This window comes from Neofelis nebulosa, chromosome 11, assembly GCF_028018385.1.
Source record: "Neofelis nebulosa isolate mNeoNeb1 chromosome 11, mNeoNeb1.pri, whole genome shotgun sequence".
NCBI lineage: Eukaryota > Metazoa > Chordata > Mammalia > Carnivora > Felidae > Neofelis > Neofelis nebulosa.
The window spans coordinates 74,444,766-74,469,925 of NC_080792.1; the positions used below are offsets into that span (position 1 = coordinate 74,444,766).

At 38.4% G+C, this 25,160-nt stretch overlaps 1 protein-coding gene across 1 annotated transcript in view; it reads right to left on the reverse strand.

Annotated features, from left to right (window-relative positions):
- Window positions 1–350: 350 nt before the first annotated feature.
- The window catches only part of LOC131489121 (solute carrier family 5 member 4), a 44,977-nt gene continuing 20,167 nt past the window's right edge, over window positions 351–25,160 (reverse strand). The window contains exons 8-15 of the mRNA XM_058690936.1: window positions 23,801–24,021; window positions 20,627–20,762; window positions 19,493–19,600; window positions 17,078–17,228; window positions 14,377–14,545; window positions 12,575–12,790; window positions 4,122–4,224; window positions 351–1,502 (exon numbers count right to left, since the gene is read on the reverse strand). Of these exons, the coding sequence (XP_058546919.1) occupies window positions 1,288–1,502; window positions 4,122–4,224; window positions 12,575–12,790; window positions 14,377–14,545; window positions 17,078–17,228; window positions 19,493–19,600; window positions 20,627–20,762; window positions 23,801–24,021 (1,319 nt within the window). The 3' untranslated portion in view covers window positions 351–1,287. The remainder of the gene's footprint in view (window positions 1,503–4,121; window positions 4,225–12,574; window positions 12,791–14,376; window positions 14,546–17,077; window positions 17,229–19,492; window positions 19,601–20,626; window positions 20,763–23,800; window positions 24,022–25,160) is intronic.

Below are 25,160 nucleotides of genomic sequence, written 5' to 3' on the forward strand. Positions count from 1 at the left end.
GCCAGTCACAGTACAACATATAGAATAAGATTGCAGAGTGTGAAAATATGTGTAAAAATAGAAAAATTACTTTCACATATGCTCTAAACTATTAACAGTTATTCTTCTGTAAAGTTAGTGGGAGTAGATGGGAGTGATAGATTGTCAGTGGAGAGTATTATATTTAATTCCACAGAACAAAGAATTGTTTGAATTTTGTAGCAATATGATAGATCTTTCTTTTTTTTCAATATATGAAGTTTATTGTCAAACTGGTTTCCATACAACACCCAGTGCTCATCCCAAAAGGTGCCCTCCTCAATACCCATCACCCACCCACCCCTCCCTCCCACCCCCCATCAACCCTCAGTTTGTTCTCAGTTTTTAAGTCTCTTATGCTTTGGCTCTCTTCCACTCAAACCTATGATAGATGTTTCTTACGCAATTTTTAAAAAACATTTTCATGTGCTGATTTACTTCTAAAAAGATGTGTTTTAAAACTACATATAATCCTACAAAAAGATAACTGTCATTCAGAATGTCAAAATAACACAGAAATACAGAGAAATATATATTCCCAAATAACAATGTCAATAAACAAATTAATGTTAGTATATGAAATCAGATTGTGGTAATTGTTGAACAACTGTGAATATTCTAAAATACACTGAATTGTACACTGTAAGTAGGTGCATTTTATGGTATGTGAATTACATTTTTATAAAGTAGCTTAAGAAATCAATGGCTTAATATGCTAACATTTACTGGAATGGTTTTATTTAAGACATAAAGTAATAATTTCCAGTAAATTCATAAAAATATTTACAACAGACATTTCTAGCTCACCTCCCCTCAACTCTTAGGAAATATTCCTATTTTCCTTGAGGTCAGTGAAGTGAAGTTGAGAGGAAAAGGTCACTGTTTTATAGATGAGGAGGTTACTATGTGAGGCAGAGTTGGGAGAGGCATTCCTTCTACATGGAAATCTCGGGAATAGAAAGCAAATGTAAGGTAGGGAAATCTACCTGGTGAGCTATAAAAAAATTTAGACACAATGCTTCTAGTTTACACAAAAATATAGAGTCAGCTCCCTGGCTTTCTAAATTATCAACTCTTTTTTTAATTGACATAAAAGAACAACAAAAACTAAAAATCAGGTCTATAGTCTAGTCATCTCATATGATAAAATTACCCACTGCTTCATCCCTTTTGAAATTATCTCCCTTCTGAAACACAACAAACTCTAAAAGTGAAAAAATCAATAAAATTATCCTTTGCTTAATAAATATTTAGTGGCTTAGATAGAGTTCAGGCAAAATACCCATGGACAAAGACAGCCACTGCCAGGAGAAGAATGGCATTGACATTCACTATAGCCCTCCATAAAGGCTTCTCAGATGTGTCTGTCAACTTCTTTTTCTGGGCTTCTTCCTCCTCTCTGCTCAACTTGGGGCTTTTCTTCTGCAAACCACAGAATAAGTCATAAGCCTTCTTGAGACATCCATGAGGTTCCTCAGGATTATCTGAAACAAAGAAAGATAAATGAATGATCACAAAACATGGGAAATAATATCCCTGCCAATGGAGTACAGATGACTGTAAAGGATGATTACAATCACTTTTTTTAAAGTTTTTTTTTTTATATGTTTTCACTCTTATGTGGATCCTGAGAAACTTAACAGAAACCCATGGGGGAGGGGAAGGAAAAAAAAAAGAAAAAAAAGAGGTTAGAGTGGGAGAGAGAGCCAAAGCATAAGAGACTCTTAAAAACTGAGAACAAACTGAGGGTTGATGGGGGGTGGGAGGGAGGGGAGGGTAGGTGATGGGCATTGAAGAGGGCATCTTTTAGGATGAGCACTGGGTGTTGTATGGAAACTAATTTGACAATAAGTTTAATATAATAAAAAAAAATAAAAGAAACTGATACATAAAAACTTAAAAAAAACTTAAAAAAAACTGAAAAAACTTACAAACACTTTTAAGTGTTGCAGGAATCTCTGAGAAAAATATAGATAACTTTGATTATATAACAATAGAAAGTCTGTCCTGAAGATAAATTGGCAAAAATACAAAAGCTCTAAGTACAACGCTATTTGTGCATTAGAAAATTTAAAACATACTTCCAAGTTCAAATTTCCATGAAAAACCATAATGAATGTGAGACTATTCTTATAAATGAATGGTAAAGAAAATTCTACAAAATAAAAGAAGTGAGATGTAGTAAAAACATCACTCTGAGAAAAATGTGTAGCCTTACTTATTTACATTATAAAAGAAGGGAGACTGAAAATTAATGAAATAATATTCAATTTAAGTTAGAAAAAAATAACAATAAACCCAAATAAAGTAAATGGAAGGGTATACAAATGAGACAGAAAGTAATAAAATAGAAAAGAAGGGTAACAATAGAGAAAAATAACAAAGTCCAAGTTGGTCCTTTAAGAGAAGTAAAATAGGCTAGTCTTTAGTGAAATTTATCAAGAAAAAAGAGACATCATAAATAATTACATAAAGAATAAAAGGGAAGGCATAACTACAGAGGTAGTAGGGATAGAAAAGCCAATAAATAGTATAAATAACTTCTTGTAATTATATTTAAAGTGTGTATTAAATAGACACAATCCTAGGAAACATAATTTTCCCAAACTGATTATCCAAGAAATGGAAACTTTAATAGCTCTATAGGCATTGATTAAACACAAATTTAATCAGTTTAAAAGTCTCTCTCTCTCTCTGTCTCTCTCTCTCTCTCTCTCACACACACACACACACACACACACACTCACCAGCCCCCCAATGCCTAATGCTGTTATTGGCAAAATACCAAAATTTTGATGCAGATATCATTCTACTCTTATTGAAATATCTCCAATTCATTCTATGAGAACACTAAGATCTATTTTTGGGAGAGAGAGAGAGAGCAGTAGAGGAAGAAAGAGAGAATCTTAAGCAGGCTCCATGCCCAGTGTGGAGCTCAGCGTGGAGCCCAGTGCAAAGCCCAGTGCGGGGCTCCATCCCATAACCCTGAGATCATGACCTGAGCCAAAATCCGGAGTCGGACACTTAACTGACTGAGCCACCTAAATGCCCCAAGAACACTATGATCTTAATACCAAAACCAGATAAAGTACAAAAAAGGAAAACTATGTAGTCCAGTCTTACTCAGGAATACTGATATAAAAATCCAAAAGCAGTAGAAGGCATTCATCCTTCCTTCAAGTTGAAGATCCCAAGCCAAATCAAATGAAACAATTAGTGTGGAGTTCCAGACAACATATCCTGAAGTGGTAAACTTTGTCAATGGTTTTAAAAATTCCAGGTAGGGGCGCCTGGGTGGCTCAGTCGGTTGAGCATCCAACTTTGGCTCAGGTCATGATCTCACTGTTCATAGGTTTGAGCCCCACATCAGGCTCTCTGCTGTCATTACAGAGCCTGCTTCAGATCCTCTGTCTCCCTCTCTGTCTCTGCCCCTCCCCACTATTGTGTGCTCTCTCTCTCTGTCTCTCTCTCTCTTTGTGTGTTTCTCAAAAATAAAATAAAATAAGTTAAAAAAATGCCAAGTAAACAAAGAGCTATGGGGTGGATGCTAGAGAAGTTTCAATGAAGGCAATGAAATTAGAACCTAGTGTCAAAGAATAGGCAACTTTTTCTCTCTCAGAGAGGAAGTAGAAATATTCTAAGAGCTTGGTATACATGGCAGGAAGGTGAAGAAATCTGCCTGGCTGGAATGGATGGTATATTGGAGAGAATAGTGAGGAAAAAAAGTTGAAGAAAAAGGTAGGACTAGATGCTAGATGCTTAATCACTATCAATCAAGATTGATTTGTCGAACATTTAATATGTGACTAGGAATAGGAGACACTGGATTGATTTTCATGTTAGAGCTGGTACACAGTTCCATGGATAAATGATGGTTGAATGGACAGACAGACTGATGGACAGGTGGATGAATGGGGATATTTCATTTGTAATGAATTATCTTTAGCTTTGGGGAAGATAAGATTTTAAAGTTTCAGTTTACCATAAATCTAACAGCTTTTTCAGAAACCGAATTTAGTGGCATTAAAAAAATTAAGCAAACATGAAACCAGTTCAGGTACACAGAATTTCTACATGAAAACCAAATGTAAACCAGATATTACCTTCATCAACATCATTATCAACTTCCTCATGTCTTTTCTCTTCTGCATCTAAATCAATTCGTTCCTCTGTACTATTCCGAAGAGCCCAGCACAGACGATACAGCTACACAAAGACCATAGACAAGCACATTAGTGATGGAGCAAATGTTTAAATAATACGATGGTACATTCATTTATTGTATAGTGCAAGAAAATCAAATGACATTACATAGTATATGTATAGTCTTCTACCACACAAATTCACAAAAACACACTAACCATTTAGAATTACTTATGTTTTTAACTCTTCCAGTAGTTATTAAACACTCATAAGTAATATTCCTTAAATTTTTTTAACCTTTATTCATTTTTGAGAGACAGAGAGAGACAGAGTATGAGCGGGGTAGGGGCAGAGAGAGAGGAAGACACAGAATCTGAAGCAGGCTCCAGGCTCTGAGCTGTCAGCATAGAGCCTGATGCCGGGCTCGAACCCACAAACCATGAGGTGATTGAACCACCCAGGTGCCCCATCTTAAGCAATATTCTTAAAACTCTTACTTCTGGGTTTATAATTTCATAAAAGTCAAATATTTATCTAACTTACATATACCTCTGCTTCACTCATTGTCCTTATCATTCAGCTGTTATTAGTTGCATTATTATTACTTTCAGTTTGTCTAGTGGGTACCTTTGTAAATTTTAAAATATCTTCTTTAGCTCCATTTCTGGATCCATCATGTTTAGATAATATCTATGTACTACTATTAAGTTATGATAACAATTTGTGCCCTTATACATCCATTTTCCAGCCAACCTCCAAGCTTTTGTCAACTGTATCATTATTTTAAAACTGTTATAAGCTTTATAGAATTTAATTGTTTTCTGCAAATATGATTAATATTTCCATGCACCCCCTGAGATTTCTTTTTACTGCACAGCTAGGTTAGATCCACAACACTACTCCTGACCTTCTCTGACAGGACTATTGATATTTATCAGTTGATTTTGAAAATTCACACCTCACAGTACATTTATGAAACATAAACATAAATTAGATAAATGGTCTTATTGGTCCTTTAGACACATTTAAAAAATCAATAATAAATTATATTATTTTTATTGCCATAAAAAGCTTAATATTTATATTTCCTTGAAAAATATAACATATTTTCTAGTGTTTTTTTTTTTCATTCAACTCCTAATATTCAACACAAATATTTCATTGTTACTTCTGGTGACATGTCTTTAGAAAAGTAATTTGAACCATTCTGTGTTTCAGGTTTCCCCATCCACAAATAATATTTACTACTTTTTACAGGAATATGCAAATAAATATTGCTTCAAAGATCGAGTGATACATGCAAAATAAATATAAGTTATACATGTTAGTAATACATTCAAACAGTGTTAGTATATAAGCAGTATTTAAGTTTAAAAAATGACTAATAATTTCTGAGGGAAGATGGCGGCGTAGGAGGATGCTGGGCTCACCGCGCGTCCTGCTGATCACTTAGATTCCACCTACACCTGCCTAATAACCCAGAAAACCTCCAGAGGATTAGCAGAACGGAGTCTCCGGAGCCAAGCGCAGACGAGAGAGGCCCACGGAAGAGGGTAGGAAGGGCGGCGAGGCGGTGCGTGCTCCATGGACTGGCGGGAGGGAGCCGGGGCGGAGGGGCGGCTCGCTGGCCAAGCAGAGCCCCCGAGTCTGGCTGGCAAAAGCGGAGGGGCCAGACGGACTGTGTTCCCACAGCAAGCGCGACTTAGCGTCTGGGAGGTCATAAGTTAATAGCTCTGCTTGGAAAGCGGGAAGGCTGGAGGACAAAGGGAGGGAGAGTTGCTGAGCCCCCGGGCGACAGAGCTCAGCTTGGCGGGGAACAAAGGCGCTTGCCAGCGCATCTCCCCTGCCCATTCACCAGCCAAAATCCCAAAGGGAACCAGTTCCTGCCAGGGAACTTGCTTGCTCCGCGCAAACACCCAACTCTGTGCTTCTGCGGGGCCAAACCTCCGGCAGCAGATCTGACTCCCTCCCGCTGCCACAGGGCCCCTCCTGAAGTGGATCACCTAAGGAGAAGCGAGCTAAGCCTGCCCCTCCTGCCCCCGTGCACCTTGCCTACCCACCCCAGCTAATACGCCAGCTCCCCAGCACCACAAGCCTGGCAGTGTGCAAGTAGCCCAGATGGGACACGCCAACCCACAGTGAATCCCGCCCCTAGGAGAGGGGAAGAGAAGGCACACACCAGTCTGACTGTGGCCCCAGCGGTGGGCTGGGGGCAGACATCAGGTCGGACTGCGGCCCCGCCCACCAACTCCAGTTATACACCACAGCACAGGGGAAGTGCCCTGCAGGTCCTCACCACTCCAGGGACTATCCAAAATGACCAAACGGAAGAATTCCCCTCAGAAGAATCTCCAGGAAATAACAACAGCCAGTGAGCTGATCAAAAAGGATTTAAATAATATAACAGAAAGTGAATTTAGAATAATAGTCATAAAATTAATCGCTGGGCTTGAAAACAGTATAGAGGACAGCAGAGAATCTCTTGCCACAGAGATCAAGGGACTAAGGAACAGTCACGAGGAGCTGAAAAACGCTTTAAACGAAATGCAAAACAAAATGGAAACCACGAAGGCTCGGATTGAAGAGGCAGAGGAGAGAATAGGTGAACTAGAAGATAAAGTTATGGAAAAAGAGGAAGCTGAGAGAAAGAGAGATAAAAAAATCCAGGAGTATGAGGGGAAAATTAGAGAACTAAGTGATACACTAAAAAGAAATAATATATGCATAATTGGTATCCCAGAGGAGGAAGAGAGAGGGAAAGGTGCTGAAGGGGTACTTGAAGAAATTATAGCTGAGAACTTCCCTGAACTGGGAAGGAAAAAGGCATTGAAATCCAAGAGGCACAGAGAACTCCCTTCAGACGTAACTTGAATCGATCTTCTGCACGACATATCATAGTGAAACTGGCAAAATACAAGGATAAAGAGAAAATTCTGAAAGCAGCAAGGGATAAACATGCCCTCACATATAAAGGGAGACCTATAAGACTCGTGACTGAACTCTCTTTTGAAACTTGGCAGGCCAGAAAGGCTTGGCACGATATCTTCAGTGTGCTAAACAGAAAAAATATGCAGCCGAGAATCCTTTATCCAGCAAGTCTGTCATTTAGAATAGAAGGAGAGATAAAGGTCTTCCCAAACAAACAAAAACTGAAGGAATTTGTCACCACGAAACCAGCCCTACAAGAGATCCTAAGGGGGATCCTGTGAGACAAAGTACCAGAGACATCACTACAAGCATAAAACATACAGACATCACAATGACTCTAAACCCGTATCTTTCTATAATAACACTGAATATAAATGGATTAAATGCTCCAACCAAAAGACATAGGCTATCAGAATGGATAAAAAAACAAGACCCATCTATTTGGTGTCTACAAGAGACTCATTTTAGATCTGAGGACACCTTTAGATTGAGAATGAGGGGATGGAGAACTATTTATCATGCTACCGGAAGCCAAAAGAAAGCTGGAGTAGCCATACTTATATCAGACAAACTAGACTTTAAATTAAAGGCTGTAACAAGAGATGAAGAAGGGCATTATATAATAATTACGGGGCCTATCCATCAGGAAGAGCTAACAATTATAAATGTCTATGCGCCGAATACCGGAGCCCCCAAATATATAAAACAATTACTCATAAACATAAGCAACCTTATTGATAAGAATGTGGTCATTGCAGGGGACTTTAACACCCCACTTACAGAAATGGATAGATCATCTAGACACATGGTCAATAAAGAAACAAGGGCCCTGAATGATACATTGGATCAGATGGACTTGACAGATATATTTAGAACTCTGCATCCCAAAGCAACAGAATATACTTTCTTCTCGAGTGCACATGGAACATTCTCCAAGATAGATCATATACTGGGTCACAAAACAGCCCTTCATAAGTTTACAAGAATTGAAATTATACCATGCATCCTTTCAGACCACAATGCTATGAAGCTTGAAATCAACCACAGGAAAAAGTCTGGAAAACCTCCAAAAGCATGGAGGTTAAAGAACACCCTACTAACGAATGAGTGGGTCAACCAGGCAATTAGAGAAGAAATTAAAAAATATATGGAAACAAACGAAAATGAAAATACAACAATCCAAACGCTTTGGGATGCAGCGAAGGCAGTCCTGAGAGGAAAATACATTGCAATCCAGGCCTATCTCAAGAAACAAGAAAAATCCCAAATACAAAATCTAACAGCACACCTAAAGGAAATAGAAGCAGAACAGCAAAGACAGCCTAAACCCAGCAGAAGAAGAGAAATAATAATGATCAGAGCAGAAATAAACAATATAGAATCTAAAAAAACTGTAGAGCAGATCAATGAAACCAAGAGTTGGTTTTTTGAAAAAATAAACAAAATTGACAAACCTCTAGCCAGGCTTCTCAAAAAGAAAAGGGAGATGACCCAAATAGATAAAATCATGAATGAAAATGGAATTATTACAACCAATCCCTCAGAGATACAAACAATTATCAGGGAATACTATGAAAAATTATATGCCAACAAATTGGACAACCTGGAAGAAATGGACAAATTCCTAAACACCCACACTCTTCCAAAACTCAATCAGGAGGAAATAGAAAGCTTGAACAGACCCATAACCAGCGAAGAAATTGAATCGGTTATCAAAACTCTCCCAACAAATAAGAGTCCAGGACCAGATGGCTTCCCAGGGGAGTTCTACCAGACGTTTAAAGCAGAGATAATACCTATCCTTCTCAAGCTATTCCAAGAAATAGAAAGGGAAGGAAAACTTCCAGACTCATTCTATGAAGCCAGTATTACTTTGATTCCTAAACCAGACAGAGACCCAGTAAAAAAAGAGAACTACAGGCCAATATCCCTGATGAATATGGATGCAAAAATTCTCAATAAGATACTAGCAAATCGAATTCAACAGCATATAAAAAGAATTATTCACCATGATCAAGTGGGATTCATTCCTGGGATGCAGGGCTGGTTCAACATTCGCAAATCAATCAACGTGATACATCACGTTAACAAAAAAAAAGATAAGAACCATATGATCCTGTCAATTGATGCAGAAAAGGCCTTTGACAAAATCCAGCACCCTTTCTTAATAAAAACCCTGGAGAAAGTCGGGATAGAAGGAACATACTTAAAGATCATAAAAGCCATTTATGAAAAGCCCACAGCTAACATCATCCTCAACGGGGAAAAACTGAGAGCTTTTTCTCTGAGATCAGGAACACGACAGGGATGCCCACTCTCACCGCTGTTGTTTAATATAGTGCTGGAAGTTCTAGCATCAGCAATCAGACAACAAAAGGAAATCAAAGGCATCAAAATTGGCAAAGATGAAGTCAAGCTTTCACTTTTTGCAGATGACATGATAGTATACATGGAAAATCCGATAGACTCCACCAAAAGTCTGCTAGAACTGATACATGAATTCAGCAAAGTTGCAGGATACAAAATCAATGTACAGAAATCAGTTGCATTCTTATACACTAACAATGAAGCAACAGAAAGACAAATAAAGAAACTGATCCCATTCACAATTGCACCAAGAAGCATAAAATACCTAGGAATAAATCTAACCAAAGATGTAAAAGATCTGTATGCTGAAAACTATAGAAATCTTATGAAGGTAATTGAAGAAGATTTAAAGAAATGGAAAGACATTCCCTGCTCATGGATTGGAAGAATAAATATTGTCAAAATGTCAATACTACCCAAAGCTATCTACACATTCAATGCAATCCCAATCAAAATTGCACCAGCATTCTTCTCAAAACTAGAACAAGCAATCCTAAAATTCATATGGAACCACAAAAGGCCCCGAATAGCCAAAGTAATTTTGAAGAAGAAGACCAAAGCAGGAGGCATCACAATCCCAGACTTTAGCCTCTACTACAAAGCTGTCATCATCAAGACAGCATGGTATTGGCACAAAAACAGACACATAGACCAATGGAATAGAATAGAAACCCCAGAACTAGACCCACAAACGTATGGCCAACTCATCTTTGACAAAGCAGGAAAGAACATCCAATGGAAAAAAGACTGTCTCTTTAACAAATGGTGCTGGGAGAACTGGACAGCAACATGCAGAAGGTTGAAACTAGACCACTTTCTCACACCATTCACAAAAATAAACTCAAAATGGATAAAGGACCTGAATGTGAGACAGGAAACCATCAAAACCTTAGAGGAGAAAGCAGGAAAAGACCTCTCTGACCTCAGCCGTAGCAATCTCTTACTCGACACATCCCCAAAGGCAAGGGAATTAAAAGCAAAAGTGAACGACTGGGACCTTATGAAGATAAAAAGCTTCTGCACAGCAAAGGAAACAACCAACAAAACTAAAAGGCAACCAACGGAATGGGAAAAGATATTTGCAAATGACACATCGGACAAAGGGCTAGTATCCAAAATCTATAAAGAGCACACCAAACTCCACACCCGAAAAACAAATAACCCAGTGAAGAAATGGGCAGAAAACATGAATAGACACTTCTCTAAAGAAGACATCCGGATGGCCAACAGGCACATGAAAAGATGTTCAATGTCGCTCCTTATCAGGGAAATACAAATCAAAACCACACTCAGATATCACCTCACACCAGTCAGAGTGGCCAAAATGAAGAAATCAGGAGACTATAGATGCTGGAGAGGATGTGGAGAAACAGGAACCCTCTTGCACTGTTGGTGGGAATGCAAATTGGTGCAGCCGCTCTGGAAAGCAGTGTGGAGGTTCCTCAGAAAATTAAAAATAGACCTACCCTATGACCCAGCAATAGCACTGCTAGGAATTTATCCAAGGGATACAGGAGTACTGATGCATAGGGGCACTTGTACCCCAATGTTTATAGCAGCACTCTCAACAATAGCCAAATTATGGAAAGAGCCTAAATGTCCATCAACTGATGAATGGATAAAGAAATTGTGGTTTATATACACAATGGAGTACTACGTGGCAATGAGAAAGAATGAAATATGGCCTTTTGTAGCAATGTGGATGGAACTGGAGAGTGTGATGCTAAGTGAAATAAGCCATACAGAGAAAGACAGATACCATATGGTTTCACTCTTATGTGGATCCTGAGAAACGTAACAGAAACCCATGGGGGAGGGGAAGAAAAAAAAAAAAGAGGTTAGAGTGAGAGAGAGCCAAAGCATAAGAGACTGTTAAAAACTGAGAACAAACTGAGGGTTGATGGGGGGTGGGAGGGAGGGGAGGGTGGGTGATGGGTATTGAGGAGGGCACCTTTTGGGATGAGCACTGGGTGTTGTATGGAAACCAATTTGACAATAAATTTCATGAAAAAAAATGACTAATATTTGCCGGTCCTCTATAATGTTTCCCCCCCAGAGATGATACCTTTTATTGAAAGTTTGTGGTGTATATGCTTTAAGGTATTTTTTCCATTGTTAGACAAATATATATATATATATATATATATATATATATATACACACACACACACATTTTGTGTGTGTGTTTTATTTTCAAAAAGTGATATTATATAATACTATATTCTGCAAGCATTTTTCCCCACTTACCCATGTCATGGAAATTTAAAAAGGAAATGATTGAGCTCCTCAGGGTTTTGAACAGATGCATAATATTTAGTGTACTATTATTGTGTATCCATTCCACTAGCAATGGAAATTTGGGTTGTCTCCATCTTTTTCTACTAGAAACCTTTGCAGAGAAAATTTATATATATATTTCCTACTTGTAGAAGTATTTCTACACAATAAGTTCCTAGAAATGGGGATGTTGGTTCATAAGGTATGAGAATTTTAATTTTAATTGATAAATACTCCCCAATTGCCTTTCTACAAATTATAAAATTCATACATTCACCAATGATTTTGGAGTGTGGACATTCCCCAACATTCTTACCAACATTAGACATATTCATATTAAACTTCTTTGCCAATTTGAAAGGCATCTCATTCTATTTGTCTTTTTCCTGCCACCTGGTACCATGTACTTTTATTTTTTTAAATCTCTGTATTGGTGTATTTGTATCGTGTATGAAATTCTACTCATCCCCAAGTAGTCCCAGGCCAGATTGCAACTCTGCTGTGAAGTGTTTTCCAATCTCTTAGGCAACACTAGTTACTCTCTTTCTGGTATCCTATAATAAAGATAAAGATTTACCTACTAAGTGCATTGTGAAGTTTTTTGAGGGTGAAGCCCATTTCCTAATACCCCAGAAGGCAAAGAACCCTTATTTATTTATTTATTTATTTATTTATTTATTTAGAGAACCCCAAGCAAGCTCCATGCCCAGTGCAGAGCCTGACACGGAGCTTGATGTCATGACGCTGGGATCATGACCTAAGCCAAAATCAAGAGTCTGTTGCTTAACTGACTGAGCCACCCAGGCACACCAAGAACTCTTATTTTAAAATGAGTACTCACATGTACATCAGGAATGGGTTTTGTTAACAGGGAAATTCCCAGGACAACTAGTATGGAAACAAAAAAGAGGATGATGGCAAAGTACAGATAGTGCACTCCACAGATGACCTTGGGACAGTCACTGGCAGCCAAGCAACTTCCTGTTCCATAGGCAAACTCTGCAATCATGCGAATAAGGCCAATCACAAGTCCAATGACTAGACCCCAGAAGGCTCCCTGCAAAAGAAACAAGAATAAAATCAGAGTATTTAGAAAAGATGAGAAGCTCATTTGAGCAGGTAACAATTATCATCCTACCTACTTTCTCCATTAAGAACCAATAATGGCTAACCCTGAGCATAAAGTCACCAAAGCAAGAAAAAGGTACAAATACATGTGTTTATTTAGTGATACTGAAATTTCATTGCATCAGACACTACTTCAGGGCACTACTGTACACTCTGACCCAAGCTTAAGTTTACCTTGAGTTTTATTTTATATATAGATTTTATAAGTTGTGGCTTATTTTATAGAATAAACAGAACTATGGCTTATGTTACACAATTTACAGAGTTGATATTAGATAGTTATGATAGTTCTATTAAGCTTTTGGCAATTAAGAGCATCTGTATTCTCTGAGAAGCTGGTGGGCTTGGAAACATATGTCCTCTAGTCCTCTGATCAAGATGTTATGTTCAAGGGGAAATGGTATTGCATAGACATTAAAAGCATGAGCTTTAGTTGGAGGAAGACCTGAATCTGAATCCCAAAATACTACTTACTAATACTAAATAACATTTGAAAAGCACATAAGATAATAACCTCTCTGTACCTATTCTTAATTTCAAAATTATAATAAAGTTAACAGTTGGAAACAATTAAGGGATTAAATGCCCATGATCCAAAATAATCAGTTACATATATTATAACAGAAATTAACATTAAAAAAATTTTTTTAATGTTTATTTATTTTTGAGACAGAGAGAGAGACAGAGCATGAACGGGGGAGGGTCAGAGAGAGAGGGAGACACAGAATCTGAAGCAGGCTCCAGGCTCTGAGCTGTCAGCACAGAGCCTGACGCAGGGCTCGAACTCACGGACCGCGAGACCATGACCTGAGCCGAAGTCGGAGGCTTAACCGACTGAGCCACCCAGATGCCCCTAGAAATTAACATTTTTAATTGTTACTAGAGTGGTAGGTTTTCTTCTAAGCACTTCACATTAAAATAAATCCCTTTTGGGGTGATAAATCCCCTGGGTGGCTCAGTTGAGTGTCCGACTTCTGCTCAGATCATGATCTCACAGTTTGTGGGTTCCAGCCCCGTGTTGGGCTCTGTGCTGACAGCTTGGAGCCCAGAGCCTGCTTTGGATTCTGTGTCTCCCTCTCTCTCTGCTCCTCCCCGACTCATGTTCTCTCTTGCTTTCACTCTCAAAAATAATTAAACATAAAAAAATTAAAATAAACAGCAATCCTATAAAGTAGGCACTGTGATTATCTTCATTCTACACAGAATCAAATGGTTTGCTTAAGATCAAAGGATTGATAGAGCCAGGATTGGATTCTGTCAGTCTTACTCCAAAACTTGTGTTCCTTAGTATTGTGTCATATATGTATATATTTTGTAAGAAATATACAGACTGTACTATAAGTGTGCCCTATGTATTTACACACTTTAATGAGAATCAGGAATTATAGCTGAATACAATTAAAATTGAGATGGGCTTTGAGTTATATAAACAGGGTGGAAAGAATGCATTTTCCTACCAGTGAAAGAAAATATTCTCACTCCAGCAGGGAAGAAGTTTTCCGATTTTTTACTTACCTGTTCATTGACTCTTTTACAGAAGATGGCAAGCAGGAAGACAGCCGCAATTGGAGGCCCAAGGTAGCTAGAAATTGATTCTATATAATGGAATAGTTGTCCATTTTGAGATACCTGCACTAATGGGACCCACAAAATGCTGATGGCAATTAATAGAATGATAAATAGCCTGGAGAGAAAGCAAAATGATTTAAATATTAAACAAAAGCATTATTGGCACTTCCACTGTGCTTTACAGTTCTTGATTCTTGTGGCCATTCATTGATTTTCCAAATAAAATCACACTCCTTGACCTCACATGAAGCCATGGAATGCTTAATGACCATAGGTTAGTAAAATGCCAATAAAGCAATTGCTTCTCTGTAAATAGCTTCAACTGTGAGGTTAAATATCCATTCATAAAACAGTTCAAATGTCAGCAACTGGTTAATAATTTTCTAGTGCAATTTATGTAATGTGTCAGTTAGGAAAAAACACCACACTGTTTCTATGAGTAAGTAATCATTTGTATGATAAAGAAAGCAGATCCCCATTTTGATCTTTTTTTTCCTAGTTTGAGAGAAACTAAGTCAGTTTTCACAGGTTGGAATTAAAATATCCTTTCTCCTAGAATACTGAGTGAATTGGCCAGAAATGCTAATTTGTGCATTTTACTACCTGAGTAGTTTGGCAGGTAGAAGGAGTTAGTGAAAAAACTTTTTACAGGTCCTGTGGTCCAGGGAGAATAAGCTCAATATTCTGTACTTATTGTGCGAAGAAACACACATAATTTACTGGACTGTCTGCAAAAGGTCATTACTTCTCTGTGCTTATCTGAAACAGAGAGGTGGGGACTGGGAGAAATGGGGGACAGGCATTTGGGCAGGAGAGTGAGGCACAAGTGTCTCATTGAAAGTTCACAAAACTTTTGCAACCTTGTAATAATTAAATGTGATAAACCATGGAAAGTCTGAGCATGATGGGTAGAGTATAATAAGGATTCAATAAGTAAAACCCACTGTCCTTGTCATGTACCTCCCTTGCTTGCTTATCTTCAGTTGTTTTCCATCATATGTGGAATAAAATCCAAAATCTTGTTATGGTTTAGATGGCCCTACATAATTTCACCTCTAGCTATCTTTCAGATCATGTTTCTTATCACTCTTCCACTTGCTTGTATGTGCCAACCTCACTCCTGCTGTCCTCACACCACACATATGACTGTTGTAAGAATTCAGCACTTACTGTTCCATCCCCACAGAGCCATGGGGCTCATTCCCACACTTCCCTGATGGTTGTGCATAAAGGCCACCTTCTCAGGGAAGACTCCCTGAACCCCTGTCTTAAGTAACCCCCATATTTAATCTCACTTTAATTTTCTCCCTGCCACTTTTGCCATCAGATATAGAACATATTTATTAATTGTCTTGCCAACAAAGGTGTAAATCCCACAAAGCAGGAAATTATTTTTTACATATATGTCCTTTTCCATATTTGTATTCTGGGATATAGAAGGCTTTTAATAAGAGAGAGAGAGAGAGAGAAACTCATTAATTTAAAATAGAGACTTAAAGGGTATTCATACCCAAGATCATATGCCTATTGGTAGACTTCTGCATCCTGGGCTTACTGAATTCAGGTCCAACACTTTCTCTACTACAGAAACACAGATGCTTTGCTGCTCTTCCTTTCCTATAACGTCCAGAGTGAAGATCTGGACCAAGTGAGCCCTTGGAATTTTCCTTGCAAATGTTTAATTTACTAAGTGATTGTTACTGTCTTCAGCAAAGCAGTATCTTTTACATAGGTAGTCAGGTTCTCTTGATACTCCATTTCTGTTTTTTTTAATTTTTTAGCATTTATTTAGTTTTGAGAGACAGAGAAAGACAGAGCATGAGTAGGGGAGGGGCAGGAAGAGAGGGAGACACAGAATCCAAAGCAGGCTCCAGGCTCTGAGCTATCAGTACTGAGCCTAACACGGGGCTTGAACTCAGGAACAATGAGATCATGACCTGAGCTGAAATCAGATACTTAACTGACTGAGCCACGCAGGTGCCCCCTCTTGATACTCCATATCTTAATGAGTGCAGTTGATAAACTACTGTGTAGTAGTGTGTGGATGACTTAATCTGTGACTTCCTTCATGTGATATACATGGAAACTTCTAGAGACTGCTTTAACCCCATGAAACTTTATACCCCATAAGAACCACTGGAGTTTCATGAAGATATGGTTGGAAGAGAGTGTGAGGGGAGGAAGAAATAAGAGACAATCAGAGGCATTTGAAAAACCCTTAAAAGCAACTATTTCGTTTAAAAGTATGACCCTGGGGTGCCTGGGTGGCTCAGTCAGTTGAGCATCTAACTTTGGCTCAGGTCTGATCTCACTGTTCCTGAGTTCAAGCCCCGTGTTAAGCTCAGTGCTGACAGATCAGAGCCTGGAGCCCGCTTTGGATTCTGTGTTTCCCTCTCTCTCTGACCCTCCCCCACTCACACTCTGTGTCTCTCTTTCTCAAAAATAAATAAACCTTAAAAAAAAAAGTATGGCCTCAAGTTTCCTATCTGGAAAGAAATAAAGTTGGATTAAATATCCTCTTAATATCCCTTTCCCACTCTAGAATTCTATTATTTGTTTCACTGAACCCAAGAAGGAGAAGGTTCTAGTTCACTTGCATTTCTGTGCTTTCCAGAGAAATTTTAGACAGAAACCAGGATTTTCTCACCGTCCTGTTATAAGAAGCTCTTTCTCTGATGCCTGTTTCCTAATCTTGGTGTACAGGTCCATGGTAAAGAGGGTGCTAGCACTGTTGAAGATGGAGGTCATGGAGCTCATGAGAGAGGCCAACATGACTGACAGCATCAGACCTCGCAGTCCTGGGGCCAGATGAGAGTGTAAACATTAGTTAGGAATTGGACTCCATGATTTATGAGGGCCTTGCTAAACCAGAGTCATTCAAAAGTGTCACCTGGAACATTTACCAACTGATGTGCCTGTCAATGCATATCATCATGTAGCATTTCCTGCAAATTTCCTGGTGATTTGAGAATGATCCAGTACAGAATTTTAGTTTTTTTTTTTTAAATGTTTATTTTTGAGACAGAGAGAGACAGAGCATGAACGGGGGAGGGGCAGAGAGAGAGGGAGACACAGAACCGGAAACAGGCTCCAGGCTCTGAGCCGTCAGCCCAGAGCCCGACGCGGGGCTCGAACTCGCGGACCGCGAGATCGTGACCTGAGCCGAAGTCGGACGCTTAACCGACTGAGCCACCCAGGCGCCCCCAGAATTTTAGTTTTAAATGTAAACTTAGAGATCATTTGCTGGAACCTAAATTTGGGAGACAAGAACAGTGTTGTACCATCTTTCTTTGGGGAGAACCTCTTGGCTTCCTGAAGACTTAGAGAACTAGAGAGGGAAAAGCCTAGTAAGCCGTTCTGTTAAAGAAGTTTTTGTTGGGAAAAGCAAAGAGTTTTGGGATATTATGGTAACTTCATCCTCCACTTCCCTCTGCTTATTAATAATGCCCCTAAAACTCCTAAGACAAAGTGTGGAATGAGATGGATGGGTGATGTCACTTGTGGGTCATGTTCCCTTCTTCCTGACAATGCTCATGTGTGTCAGGGAGGAGAAAGATTGAAGAAGTATTAGCTGACCTTTGAAGGTATAAGATCACCTGGTTGTTCCTGAGCCCCATACTCTGCTCTGTTACTGACCACACAGATCACCTTCTAGCATCCTAATAATTTACTTTTGCCACATGTGTCATTTATTTTATATCTCATGAAACTAGAATGTGAGTTCCAAGGTATAGGGGATTTTGTGCTTATTTCACTGATGTTTTCTTTTCTTTTTTAATTTTTTAAATGTTTATTTTTGAGAGAGAAAGACAGAACATGAGTGGGGAAGGGGTAGAGAGAGAGAGAGAGAGAGGGAGGCACAGAATCTAAACCGGCTCCAGGCTCTGAGCCATCAGCAGAGAGCCCAACATGGGGCTTGAACTCGGAAATGGCGAGATCATGACCTGAGCTGAAGTCAGTCACTTAACCGACTGAGCCACCCAGGTGCCCCTCACTGATGTTTTCTAAGCACCAGGGCAGGCTCTGGCACATAGTAGGCACTCAATAAATAGCTGTAAATTAAATATATTGAGGCATATTATTTGGGTATAACTGGTCTAGAGAAAGCAGGCTAAATCATTAACATCTAGTTTTCTGAGTTTGTAAGTTTGTGTTTATGCAACTCTTTTATTGACAAATCCATCACTTAAATGCTCTTGATTGTCTTGGAAGACAATCTTGAATCTAAAGGAGTAAGGATTCTTCTAATAGGGATTATATCTGATTCATCTCTGTATTCCCCAGGCTCAGCACCGGACTGGTAGCCTATGGAAAGTGCTCAAGAAATGTCTGATGAAGCCAATTGAATTAATGAAAGTTAGGATTATTAAGGATTACACCATAATCTTTCCTCATGGACCATTTATACACTAGGTCTCTGAGGCAGTCCCAGCATGAACATATTTTTTCCAGCTTTATTGAGGTATGACTGACAAATAACAACTGTATATAGTTAAGATGTATAATGTGATGTTTTTATACATGTATACATTGTGAAATGATTACCATAATCAAGCTAGTTAACATAACCATCACCTCACATAGTTACAGTTTTCTTGTTTTGTGGTGAGAATACTTGAGATCTATTCTCTTAGCAAACTTTAAACATACATTCTTATTAACTATAATCTCCCTACTGTACATTAGTTCTCCAGAACTTATTCATCTTATAACAAAGTTTGTACCCTTTGAAATCTTCCCATTTCCCCCACCCCCAGCCCCTGGAAACCACCATTGTACTCTCTGCTTGTGTGAGTTCCACTTGTTTAGATTCCACATATAAGCGACATTGTGTGCTTTTTTGTCTTTCTGTATCCGGTTTATCTCACTTAGCATAATGTCTTCCGGGTTCATCTATATTGTTGTTGCACTTGGCAGATTTTCATTTTTTTTAAAGGCTGACATTAATAGATAATGATATTCCATTATCTATATCTATATCTACTTATTATCTATCTATCTATCTATCTATCTAACTCTCATCACATTTTCTCCATTCATTTGAGTGTGGACCTTTTCTTACCATCAGGCATCAGTTCCAGCACCATCACTGGGTAGGCATAGTTAGTACAACCGACTTCAATGCCACAATGTTTCACACATTCAGAAGGTACAACACAGGCCACCTTCTCTGAGGGGGGAATTCAGATAAGTGGGTTCAGTGAGTGGGGCCCAAACAGGTAAGATCTACAACCATTTGACATAGAGACAAGTTGTAAGATGATAAGTAAGAGGAGAGACATTTGCTTGGAAATTGGAGATTCAACCTTGAACTCCATACCATAGATCTGGTCCCTCTTCATCCAGAATATGACTTCCTAAGTGTCTCATACGTGTACCTCCCCTTGCACTGACCTAAGGGGCAGGGCTCCTCTTTGGGATGTGGCCCAGCTATTGCATTAGAGCAATTAGGGGGAGCTGATTCCATCTTCCAGAAAAGCTGCAAGAACATAAATTCTCCCAGAGGCACAGAACTCCAGATGAAACAATCACAACAGCCACAACAACAAAATGGAAATTAGTTTTGTGTCTAGTCATTTAGTTCAGTGTTTTCTACCTACAGCTAAGAAGTGTCATTTGTGATCATTATTGGGGTGATTGCTCATGTGGGATGAGGCCTCCCTTCACTGTGGCAGTTGTACAATACCTTGTTGATTTTTTTTTTACTTAAACAATATTATGACAACAGATAGCAAAAAATGATTTAAAAAATCCCATAGAATAATGACACCTTAACACATTAGCTTCTTTTAGTTTTTTTATTCCTTTCTAATCTTTTTCCAGACAGAAATGTCTTTTTGAATAACTATGGCAATTGTCGAGATAATATTTTGTAGTCTGCTTTTTACCCTTAAACATAATAACTTCAGCATTTGACCAAAATTTGAGAAAGTCTTCAGTCCTTACGTGTAATTTTCCATAAAGGGGGTATTTAATAATTTCTTTGGCCATTCCTTATTAGTTGGATATATATGTGTCAAATATGCCAAATTTTCCTGCTTCTGACATTCTGCAAAATCTGTTCTCTTCACCTGGATTTGTGTTTTAACTTCCATACATAATGGGTTTTCTAGCTTATCAAGGTTTTAATACATATTAAAACCAGTATTTAGAATTCAAGCATACAAGAAAGAGGATTTATGAATCAATGGCTTGCCTGTGTATAGGATGCGGCTGATCATTCCTGGCATTACCATGAGGAACATGGGCAGCAGCTTCAGGTACCCACACATGATGCAGGCAGCTTTCACATGAGACATGTTCTTGCCTGATAGGCAGCGCTGCACAATAACCTGCCAGAAGAACATGACATAGTCATGAAGCAACTAGAGGATGATCCAAAGAAGGGGAGTGCCTCTTTTCAAGGATTAATGTTACAATAAGGTAGTGGAAAATAATCAGCTTCAGAGTAAAATCAGAACTCTAATCCCTGCTCCTCTTACATGAGTATTTGACTTTGTGAGACTCAGCTTTCTCATCTTTAAGAGGGTTATCTCTGGTAGGATATTCTGAATATTTGGTATAATGTTTGTAAGACTCTTGGTACATAGAAGTCAATACCCATCACTACTATCAAAATGTTTGCAGCTCCTAGGCTGCATTGCAACAATGACCATGTACTTGTCCAGGTACAAAGCTGTCACTACTGATCTTTGCCACAAGTTGTGTGTTTAAGTTGTGCATTTAATGTTGTAGGTACCAAATAAGCCACATACTCATCAGTATCTCTCTACTGTTAGGGATCAACTGTCCATTTGGAAAATCAAGCCCATTGCCATAGAAACAACAGAGTCAGGCAGCCATCAGAAGAGAACCTTGAGACATTCATCTCTAGATATGAATCAGTTATGAATAAAATATTGTGGTCCTGGGAAATTCAATGCATATAATCTCATAATTTCCACTTAAGTTGTGTAATCTCTTGACTAAGAATTTTCTAGAAAAACAGGATTTCTACCCATAATGCCATTGCTTCTTAACATTTTTCTTCTCAAGGAATGTCAGGAAATGGCGATTACTTTTTCTGCTTACTTTTCTTTGGAGAGACAAATCTATTAGGGATAGCAACAATGTCACTCAGTGCTGGGGGAGCAGGTGCTATCCTTAGACAGAAAGCTTGAAGCAGAAAGTTGGAGGGACAATACAAATTATATGTAAAACAGGGGATTCCTGTCAGAAAATAAGCAGGGTCCGGGTATCAGATCTAAGGGTTAATATGAGGCCACCTAAATATAGGAGATAAGTCATGTGGTCAGTGGCAAAATATAAACAATAAAGATTTTTGCACAAATCAGTGAAAGAGTACATTCTTTGGGAGACATGTTGATAAAATCAGTTTATTATATAGAGAAAAAGAAAAATTATCTCACACTGATACAAGTGACCATTGATCCAAGATAGTCCATTTTGGACCATTGATCCCAAAATGTGAAATTTTAAGTTTGACTTGACAGAGACTATTTGGTGTGAAGAAAACTTCAAAACAGAAAACAAAACAAACTTACATGCTATAAAAAGGAACATACAGAAAACCAAGAATAAGATCTTGGGGGTCATAAATACAAAGGCAGAAAAACTGAAGGATAATATTGAGGTAATCTCCTAGAAAATAGAGCAAAAAGACCAAGATATGGTAGATGTGGAGGAAAGATAAGAACACTAGAAAACCAGTTGAGGAAGACCAACACCCAAAGTGGAAGTTCTCCAAAGGAAAACAAAATGCAAGAAGTCAAAGAATTCCGCCAATTCATTAAAGACATACATTACTATATTAAACTTGTTCACAGTAGCCCATCACAGTGAACAAAAAAAGACCTACACACAATAGCACATTGTATGAAATTTCAGAACACTGAGGACAAAGGCAAGATAAACTTCCAGAGAGAAAAGACACGTTACATCCAAAGGATCAAGAATAACTTCAGGCTTTTCAACAGCAATGGTGGAAGTCAAAAGATGGTAATTTATGGCTGGAAAATTATTTAAAGCCTAGAAATGTGTACATGGCCAGAGGATCAATTTGGGAAAAGTTGGGGTGAAGACATCTTCAAACATGAAGACAAATTCACAATAGATGTATCTCCTGTGTTTCTCAGGAACTTACTGGAGAATTCAATTGCCCTGAAAGAAGTAAACCAAGAAAGAAGATGATGTGGGATACTTGAAATAAGATATATAATCCAAGGATGAGACAAAGAGAACCCCAAATATGGTAGTAAAGGGGGTCCTGGATTAGGATGGGCACTAGGCACAGAGAACAACCCAGCAGTTTGTGAGAGGCCAAAGGTTTTAAGAGAAAATGAGATAAAGAGTTGGTAGGATATTTGATGTGTTTGCAAGTACACATCAAGGAGATTTAGGAAATCTGCAGAGAGCTTGGTGTTTAATGAGTAATAATTACCAAGAAAATTTAAAACACAAAAAATAAGACTTATTTATTCTAGAGAAAAGAAAAAGCTAAAGAAAAATCAATCAGAGAATATCATGTGGCTTAGCTGTGGATTATATTTATGTAGTCACAAAAATGGTAGCACTGAATGCTGATCTCACCAAAATTGTGAATTAGTTTTACTGGAAGATGGAGGATTGAAGATAAAAAATTGAAAGAGCTAGGGGCGTCTGGGTGGCTCAGTTAAGCATCTGACTTCGGCTCAGATCATGACCTCACAGTTTGTGAATTTGAGCCCCGCGTTGGGCTCTGTGCTGACAGCTCATAGCCTGCAGCCTGCTTTGGATTTTGTGTCTCCCTCTCTCTCTGCCCTTTCCCTGCTCACACTCTGTCTGTGCCTCTCTCTCAAAAATAAATAATAAAAACATTAAAAAAAAGAAAAAAAAAGAAAAGAAAGAGCTAAACCCTCATCTTTCATTATTGGAAGCCAGTGTAAAAATCCTAAAACTGGAAAACCAAAAGGGATCAATAGAAACATTTATTTAAATCACCTGGGGAACAAATTTACAAGCAAATTCTGATTCAGTGGGTCTGGGTAGCATCTGAGAACAGTTATTTCTAATGAGCTTCAAGGTGACATTCACTCCAATGGTACACAGGCCATGCATTGAGTACAAGGATTTAGAGAAGAAACATACATACCAAAATACCTAACTGAAGGAGTCAATAATGTTTGCTTTTGAGAGTCAAGAAATGAGTAGAGAGCAGGACACCAGACAACTATTTATCATAACAAGACTTGTAGAAGTGTTTGACTCTTTAAATGATGTGTGTTTGTGCATGTGTATGTGTATATATGTGTACAAAATAGAAACTAGATGCTTTTCTATGAGGAGAAAAAGAACAACATAAACATATTTACACACCACACACATACTTCACCTGATCTGTGCACCAGTACCACACAGCAACAATGGTCATTCCAAATATCATTCCTGGCCATGGAATATCTCCAGTGACAGCATCTCGGAAGATGTGAAAGGAGTCAGCCTGAGGAGTGTAGCACTTGGGATTGATTGTCAGGTTGTCCCCCTCAACTATGGATGGGATGGCATTCATGTACTTCTCTGTAAAACTCTCATAGCCTCCCACTTTAGCAAATGCTGCAAAGGTATTGGATAAAATGAAATGTTATACACAAATCTAAGACATCTGTTGTTCATAATTATTCCTTTGTGGTGGAAGTGTCCAATAATCTCCAATCAGCCTGGTCAAATCCTTAGTGTTCTCAGAGGACTCATGTCTTTCTAATACCACTGGCATTGGTAATGCTATCATGCTTTCACAATGTACAGGAAGCAAATCACCCTTTAACTTTTCTTCTTATTGAAAATTTTTCTCTTCTTTTGAAAATTTTTAGTGTCTATACTTATGGTAAAGATAAAAATTGTTATCCAACAGACTGATATTGATATCTCACAACCATCTAGAAAAGAGATAAAACATGAAGATGAGGTAACAGAGTGAGCCTAACAATTAGCCATCAGAAAGCCCCTACTCCTCTGAATGGACCAGAAGTAATGGTCTCTGTTCCTGATACAAAGTCTGGCTGTTTTGACTTTATGCACAGTTTTTTTGGTGCAATACTGACTGTATTCTTTCTATGTTACAACAAAAAATGGGAAGATAAGGAGCAGAAATTAGAGGCAGCAGTTTATGTATGGTGAGGTGAAATGGTGAGGCTCAGCCTCCGGGGGGTGGGGGGTGGCTGGAAAGGCAAGACAGGTGTAGAAAAGAACCATAATGAGAATGTATGGGTGGCTCAGTCAGTTAAGTGTCTGACTCTTGATTTCGGCTAAGGTCATGATCTCATGGTTTGTGGGATCGAGCCCCACATCAGGCTCTGCATTGGCAGTGTGGAGTCTGCTTGGGATTCTCTCTCTGCACTTTCTCTTTCAAAATAAATAAATTAATTAATTAACTAAAAAAAAGAACCATAATGGATGGAAACCTTAGAAAGAAGAAGGATGAGCCCAGGCTTCTCAGCCCACTTAGTATAGTTTCAAATAGTGCAAAATTCATCTGAGTATCATATATCTGTAGAGTTGAGGTTGACATTATTTTACTTTTTCATTACTTATTTCATTTAGCATCAAAAATGTTTGCATGTGCCAAACATTGTGATGGGATTATATGCAAAATGAATGTACAAGGCAGGATCTCAATACAAAGGAGGATACAGACAATACAAGGAAATTGTTCTGTTAAGGGGAATATTGTTTGTGACAACAATACATGAAGA